Source organism: Drosophila rhopaloa, unplaced genomic scaffold (genome assembly GCF_018152115.1).
Source record: "Drosophila rhopaloa isolate 14029-0021.01 unplaced genomic scaffold, ASM1815211v1 contig_195, whole genome shotgun sequence".
Classification (NCBI taxonomy): domain Eukaryota; kingdom Metazoa; phylum Arthropoda; class Insecta; order Diptera; family Drosophilidae; genus Drosophila; species Drosophila rhopaloa.
In genome coordinates this window covers 100,171-108,874 of record NW_025335078.1, presented here as the reverse complement: position 1 = coordinate 108,874, position 8,704 = coordinate 100,171, and the positions used below count along the sequence as shown (strand labels likewise).

General features: G+C 34.8%; 1 protein-coding gene across 1 annotated transcript; it reads left to right on the top strand.

Moving 5' to 3' along the window:
• The first annotated feature begins 1,089 nt into the window (after window positions 1-1,089).
• Window positions 1,090-3,501, top strand: LOC108037709 (uncharacterized histidine-rich protein DDB_G0274557). Its single transcript, XM_017114341.2, has 3 exons — window positions 1,090-1,202; window positions 2,382-2,455; window positions 3,205-3,501. The coding sequence occupies exons 1-3, from the start codon at window positions 1,185-1,187 to the stop codon at window positions 3,440-3,442; spliced, it is 330 nt and encodes a 109-aa protein (XP_016969830.1). The 5' UTR covers window positions 1,090-1,184; the 3' UTR covers window positions 3,443-3,501.
• Window positions 3,502-8,704: the final 5,203 nt, after the last annotated feature.

Below are 8,704 nucleotides of genomic sequence, written 5' to 3'. Positions count from 1 at the left end.
GCTTTATTTGCGGCGTGTGTTTTCACTATCATGTCAGGGTGGCAAGGCACCCTACCCTACCTTAACTCGATTCGGGGTATACTGAATTGTTATATTATATTACATAGACAATTAGTTGTAACTTAAGGGAATTTAAATACTGATTAACTATAAAATATCATTCTTGGTATTAAAATCTAAGCAATCAAATTATGAGTATTATACATATGTTATAGGAAATTTATAATAAATCATGTAAAATTACCATTAAACCTTTATTTATGAACTGAGCAACTTAAAATATTATTCTAAGCATTTATTAAAATGTTTATAAGACCATGCAATAAAATCATGATTAACAAGAAAATTAATAACAACTATGTTAATTTTAAACTTATAATCACATCAGATTTTAAAAAGACAAAAAACGGTTGTAACAATCTAATACAACTGACTTTTGAAATGGCTATGGCAACTACTTCTTTAAGTACTCATGTTCCTTTTCAAAAAATAAATTAGGTAAATATATTTATATTTATTTATTTTATATTTAATATGTAATAATTAGTTGAAAGGGACTGTTAAATTAATATTCAGAAGTAAATATAGCGTTTAGATAAGTCTACAGAGATGTCTTATAATTAAATACATATTTTTATCAGTACCCAAAAATGGGTAGAGTTTGTGGGGAACTCAAGTCTCAAGAAATACGAGACACTCGAGTAGCGGTTTAAGTGGTATCCTTTTAACATTGTTTAGGGTTACTGCAGCGCTTTTGGCAAGTCGACCATAGCCAGATCCGAGTGATGTCAAGCGGCAGTTAACATGGCCACCAGTCCGAGGCTGAATCCCAATCCGAACCCGAGTTTCAGCGGAGAGACTGGGCTGCTGGCCACTTCCGCTGCCCCGCCGACGACTTGATTATGTTTTTGTTTTTACTTCGTTTCCAACTCAGCAACTTCGTGTCACCGCATTGTTGCTGCAAGTGGCGCTGCCGTCCGTGGCACGTTTCACTGTAGCTCATAACTTTTTTCTTCGCTTTTTGCCTCATATTTAAGCGGATGCAGGCGGCAAGTCCCAGAGCAATTCCATTTCTACGCCCGTCGACGATGGTTTACCGAAATCCGCACTTTTAATCCAATCAAACAACATCGAACAAATAGCAAAAAAAAAACAATTTTAAAAACACAACATCGCGAACAACAATGCATTTGCCCCAAGGAGTAAGTGTTAATTACATTTTCAAAACGAGCAAACAATGGAGAGGCGCGAAATAAACGAATGCAAACATCCAAAAAATTCTCCATATTTGTGTAGGCACGGAAAGCACAATATAAAAATAAATATTTAAAATTAAATCCAGCTTAGAAAGTCCCATCATAATTCCGCGCAAAGTGCTCGAAAAATATGCAAACAAAAAGCTTTCATTTTGCAACGAATTTATTGACTCCAATCGCGCGGGAAATGAATAAAACAAAGCGAAAAAGTAAAATGCGAATAACCACAAAAACTTAATTTGGTTTTTATGACCGACAAATGTCGAAACATGAAAAGAACTCTCAAGTTGGCCATAAACGGTTAATTGAACAAAAATGTGCAATAAAGGGAAAGTCATATTCGCACAATAGTAAAGGGACCAACAAAGTGAAAGGCAGTCATTTTGTGATTGTGAAAAAGTCGCAAAATTAAAAAATATTTATTTCAATAAAGTGATAAGCTTAATGAATGACTTGAATTTAACGAAATGACTCGAAAAAGCGATTTGATAAAATGATAAAAATACAAACAAAGATGTTCCTCAAAAAAATTCAAAGATTTCTTATATTTTTTGTTCCGCTTTTCGAACGCATTTTAAAATAATTTAAAATGTAACATAGTTTTTTTAATTCCTAACCATTTTTAATGCTTTTAGTGTTTTTAAATTTAATTAAAATTTGATGCGCACTTAAACAATTTTTTTTCTACACCATTTTTTTACTCATTTATTTGACTTTCAAACTTTAGCAATCAGCGAGAAAGAAAAGCTGTTTAATGTAAGAATAGTAGGTATCAAAGTCAGAATTTTCGGAGTTAAGGCTAATTTACCACCAAGTGAGTAGACCGAAAATGATTTTCTATTCCCATCTTGGCTAACTTGGACTATATCGGGCCCAAATTATCCTTCCTGGCGGCTGACAGCTTCTGTCACGCCCACATCAAAAAAATGCTCGAGATAAAAGGCGGACCCATCATCGTTAAATGGGCCTGCCAATACTAATAACAGGGAGATGAGGTCCTTGGATGCGTATTATTATGCTAATTGTATTGTTCGGCTGTTTATGAGCTGTTTGGGGAAAACATAGGGCGATAACCTCTTTACGCTGGCGACCCAATCGTAATCTTTATACTTGTTTCCGTTGCAGGCATTAAGCTTTCTGTTCATCACTTGCATGATGTTCGCACTGGCAAGCGGCCATCCATCAAGCGACAAGCTTAAGTAAGACCCTGCCCCATAACCACGCCCCCTCCTAACGACTACACAGAGAAATAATATTTACACTTAATTCACTTAATAAGTATGTTTGATTTATATATGCTCAATAATACTCGAATTAATCTGACCTCTTACTTGGACTTATTTCACTTTTTGAATATCTAATTGAAACTAATATTAATAATACAACAGTTAGTTATGGGAAAAATACTTTTTGAAATGTTATTTTAAAATGCATTTTGTTACAAATTTTTAAAATATATACCAAATATTATTGTAATTATTTTTTTAAATTAATTTTTTTCTTCGAAATTAAAAATAAAAACAAATAATCAAGAATGTTAATTAACTGTTTCTTACGTTTCACTTAACACAAATTTGATCTTAGAAGTTAGTATCAGTATCATTGTATATATTTCAATATATATATATTTTAATTTAAAATGATTTTAATCAATCTATTTCTATTCAATTATAGTTAATTCACTTATTTCATTTTTAAAATTAACAAGAAATGCACCCTTTTTTAAAATAATAAATATTATTTATTATGTTCTTGTTTATTATCAGGGGAATATTGAATAAATAAATAAATTTAAGCTGACAGAAAAACTTTTTTTTTATAAATTAAGACCATAATATTATTATAAGAGAATATGAAATTATTTCTCTGCGTGCGGTTGATAGAGTCCCGCTGCCGTTTTATGTTTTTTGCTGTGTAACAATGTTCATGGACCATTGACCATTTACAGGATCCGAATACACGTGCCGGTGAAGCACCACACACATGTGCACACGAAGACGGTCATTAAGAAGGTTCCGCTGCCCATTCCGGTGCCGGTCAAGGAGCACCACCACGAGCCGAAGAAGCACCACAGCAGCCGGAGCCACCACCACCACCACCACCATGAGGACGACCAGGACGACGATTTCGAGGGCTACGAGTATCCCATCAAGGCCAAGCGGCGCACGCGGCATCCCTTTGTCTGAGCCACCTAGCCACCCACCATTCAACCACCCAGCCACCCAAGCGCCCCTTGCCACGCCCACTCAGCGGGGCAAATGAAATCAAATGAAATACAATTTACGCAGATTAAGACGAAAATAAACCAAAATACGAGGCAGCTTGAGTACGATACGTAAAGGAAGGCCAAGGAAAACACAACAGCGGCAAACACAATCCTGGGTCTGATTTGTCACTGTTTTTTAGTGTGTACGAGAATAAGTAAAATAAAAAAACCCTTAGAAGTAAGAAAAACATTCCAGTGCAATAAAATAAACAAATATTACACTTAAGCACAATTTAAAGCCGGCGTACGAAAGTTTTTTCATTGCTTTTGGGTTTATTTTCATTGGTATTTCAGTCACGACAAAGTTTTAGCAGATAAACATGTGTTAGGGGGTTTCAATTGGAATCGGAAGAGTATGAGTATATAGAACATATGTCTATGTTGTTAGTTTTCAGCATTAAATAAACATTCAATGAACGAACTCTGATCGTTTTCTAAAAATAGAAGGCGAGGTGCACTTATATAAAGATGGCTAACTTACAAAATTATTCTGATAATACTTTTTGTTTTCTTTTGAAAATATTAAAATTAATTAAATATTAATTATTCAAATTTATTTTTCTTTTTATAAAATTATATTACCTGCGTAACTAAAGACTAAGAGAAATTTTTTAACTAAGCGAATAATAATATTACAATGGCCATTTACAAAAGTTGAATAATTAGGTACGATTAAAATGACTTAGCTTATAAAAATGAAATAGGTACACGGTGAAGGGTCTTCAAGTAACCTTTAGACCAGGTTGTATGACAATATAATATGTGTAACCCAGATTTCCACAGCCATATTATAGTGCTGGAATAAGAAAGTTTGTGGCAGAAAAATCTGGAAAATTTCCTTTTTTCCGGGTGCTCAGCAAGGAGATTTAAACTGATTGAATTTAACATTTCCAGCTGTTGCTGCTGCTGCTTGCGATGTTGCTGCTGGTGATGTTGCCGCTTCTGCCGTTGATGTTGCTGCTGTCGCTGTGGTTGTTGCCGTAGGTGCCCCACCATCTGCACCTTCTGTGGGATATTTGTGCATAAATAAATGAAGCGAACGACATGCGAAACAGCAAAGTAAACCCAGGGCCGGGCTGTTTGTAATGATGTTGTGGCTCCGCCGAATCCTTCTCCTTCCCGGAGGAGGGTGTGTGGGCACCAGGAGCGGAGCTTACGCCATGAAATATGCATGCTCAGCTGCGGCCCGCTCGCGTGTCCCCGTCCCTCTTTTACCACCGTGGCGATGGCGATGGCGGGGGGAGGGCAAAGGCGACGGAGCGGAGCGACAGCACGTGCTGGGGCACCTAGCCAACAGACAGGCTCAAAAGAATGTCAACAACTGCTCGCCTGTTGCCTGTTGGCCCCCTAAGTGCACTGACAAAAAGTTATAGTACTTAGCCATTGCTCTTATTAAACTAAATTATTATTTTGACTTAGGACGAGCATTTTAAACAAACATCAATTTATTTTTAATTTTCAACATTTTTGTATAAAATGTTATGTGTTCAGCTTTAATTTAGTTATTGTCAACCCCAATTCTTTTCTTAAGCGAAATATTTAAATACACTGTGTTGCAAAATTTGATATACTTTTCTTTTTTCTAATTAAAATGTATAGAAATTATTTGGGAATTAATATTTAAATGCATTTATTTGGCACCTAATTAATGTCTTTTTATTAATTTTAATAACTATCCGAAACGTTATCTAGGATCTGTTGTAGAGTGCATAGCCAAGGCAAACCCCTAGACTTAGGACTGAAAAAAAGAATTTAGCTTTGAATTAATACATTTTTATGCTCTACACAAAATGAATAGATGTGAATTCCATTTTAGGTGAGCATTTCTCCTTGTGTGCTGCGTGTTTTCCTTTCGCCCGAGCAAACAGGCCCGGGGCGGCAGCTGTTGATGGCTCATTTTCCACGACTTTAGCGCCACTCAAGTGGCAGCCACTCAAAGCCGAGGCGAAGGCATAAGCAGCAACAAAGGCAGCAACAAGCCCGGCAACAAAAGTAGCCAACGCAAAGGCCACTCGTCATGTAGAGCCACTCAATTTACTCAGCACTCAGCGGCTCTGTACCAGATCAGCGGGGAAATCGGACTAGCGGGGGGTCTAATTAATACGACCACCCACCTCCTGCCACCCAGAAACCACCCACCACCCAATAACCACCTGCTGGCGGGCCACACTTAAGTGCGGTGGTGGGTGAATGGAAAGGAAGGGGAACAGCAACTTAATCACCAGCGGGCCAAGAAAGCGGGTCGATAAAGCAGTGTATCTTAGTGGAGTGGCCGTCTGAGCGACTGCTAACTGCTTGGCCAACCTCTGTTAAGCGATCACTTTTAACATTACTTACTTTTTAGTTGTTACAAAACAAATTAATTAATCAATTAATTACTATATTTTATATACAAAGTATGTAAAATATGTTAAAATATGCTATCAATGATCTCCCAAGAGGAACATTATTTGTCATTTTGGGTTCAGAAACAAAGTTAGTAGTATTAAAATACTCCAATTTGGCATCTTTATTATATAACTTCGGAATGAATATTTTAGAAATTTTGTTAAATATTTTATAAATATTAATTAACAAAAATGTCATCAAATAAAAAAATATGTTAAAATATATAAATTGTACGTGTTTGTATGCCAGCGATTATCTCTATATATAAAGCTATCAGTAAGAAAACTGGGAACCCACGCAGAGCCAAAACCACTGGTTAACAATATTTATGTGCATTTTTATTACATTCTAATAACTTTAAACTGATTTGCTAAGATTTATTGGGGCTCCCCAAGTGGCCCCAATCGCTTCCAATTGGAAAAATTGTCAATTTTCCTTTCAAAAATTCTGGACGCTAAACCGTTTAACCAAGTTTAAGACATTATAAATGTTTAAAAAATTTGACCGCTTAGATTTAAGGCTTTTTACTATTTGAACACCGGTTCTAAAATTACAAATTAGCCAAAAATATCTTCAAAGGTCGAAAAATGGCACTTCTAAACTGATTATCAAAAATTCCTTTGGAAAAGTTTTTCCTTAAGCTTTAACGATTCATTTGATGGTTTCACCAAAGCTCTAGCTATCTTCTAAACAAAGAAACTAAGCAAAAAGTCGATCTATTATCGAATTTAAGTGCTCTTTATAATTATTGCTGTCAGAATACGCAAAAGACGTTTTTTTGGCGAAAATCTATTTGGCCCGGTTTTTGATAGTGTAGTAAAAATATACCATTCAAATTGTATTTTGCGGTGTTTATTTTTACGCGCTGTTAGGGAACACAAGAGCGGGAGATCGCAGTAGATAGAGAGAGAGCAAAGAGTGTAGCAAGTGTGCAAAAGAAGAAGTTAACGGGGAAACTTTCAATTTGGTCAGAGTCGTATCAAAAAAAATTTGCCGCGAATTGTGTTTTTATGTGACAATTTTCCTATTAATTAGGCGAAGAGTAGGCTTTGCTTTAATAGGAAAATTTCTTTCCATAACCGTGTATTTTGGTGTTTAACCGTATGTGAGCAATAATATTATTATTTTAGTTCGTCTTTCTCGGAATTTTAATTTTTTCTATTGAATGTGCAAATTTGTTGATATCTCCGATGTTAACTTAAAAATTTGGTGAGTTATGACAGTTAGTTTCAATTTTTACTATTCTTAATTAGTAAAGTCATAAATGATTTACATTTAAATGAATATTTGGTTATTTTTTAATTATGTGCAGTTGTGATATACCAATTAGCATAATTGCATTTTGTACATATGTATATAAATTCGTTTTTGTAGTTTTTAATCTTATTATTCGATATAAACATTGCATAAATTGCACAATTTAAAAATATTGTCTTAATATTTAAGAGCTTCCTATATGGAGACAGAAATAATGCAAGCATAAGTCATCGCAAGCGAAGCTGCGGGCACCCTGCTAGTTATTTTATATTCTCAGCCAAAATGTATAGTAATTCTAAGTCCATTTTTATTTGTAAATAATGAAATAACTATATATTTATACAACAACATATGCTTATATAGAAATTGACATAATTTATAACTAATAACAGGCCAGGATTTCTTTCTGATTTCCTTGAACTAATTGTATCGAAACAAGTAAGAATGCTAACATAGTTCAAAATTATACATACAATGGATAAAAATATTTGTATATATACAAATTAAATGCAGAAAAAAAAGTAATAAAATAATAATAATAAGTTGATTCTAAGATTTTGATTATTATTGTGAAACAATTTTGTTCAAGATTGAAGAAGGCCTTAAAATTTTTAGGAATAATTATTTATTTGGTTTTAATAGAACAATAGATGTTTTAATATTGGAAAATACATTTAAACTTTTAGCATAGCCTTTGTAAATTTAATATTTGCAAAATTAGCTACCTAAACTGGGAAGATGCTAAATCTGTGCATAAAAGTGTCTGGTGAGTCAATGGAATCCAGTTAGCGGGTTCATCCAGGGTCTTCCACCGAGTGTCTAGGCGGCGAAAGTGCCACCACCCCATGACAATTTGTGGGTGTGAAGGCCATATATTTACTTGGCTCTTCGTGTGGCTGCTGCTCCTCCGCCAGTTGTTGTTGTTTGATTTGGGCGCTTCTATTTGATTAGGCCGCCTAAGCGAGCTACGTGCTTGGGTTAATTTGTGGCCCCAAGTGTTGGCCCGAGTGCGAAAGTCATTGTTACTGGATGTATATTTGCTTGTACATTTGTGTGCCTATCTGCGCTGATGTTTGTGTTTGCGGTGACAGCAAATAAATCGCACGCATGTGCTCGACGCCCAGCCAAACACTTACAGATACTTTGCACTCAAAAAAATTGACAAAGTCTTCAAAATAACAAAGGTAACATTAACATATTTCTATGAATAAGAGTGACTTTATTCTTAAGGCTTCAAGCTATACAAATTTCGCTTAGAAGAAAGAGTTTTCTTAACATGAAGTCTGGACAATTGGGCCAAAAATATTATTTTTAATAACACATATTATAATAACCCTACTTTTATAAATCAAAAGACTTAACATTCATTTTAAGATTAATACTAAACATAGCTTACTTTCTTCAACAGACTATTACTTTCCATTCTCAGGAGCTAAAGAAATTTGAAAGTTTTTTCTTGCTTTCTATAATTTATACAAATATTTTTCTAAGTGTGCCACACAAACAATAACACAAACACAAAAATTGTGCATAGCAC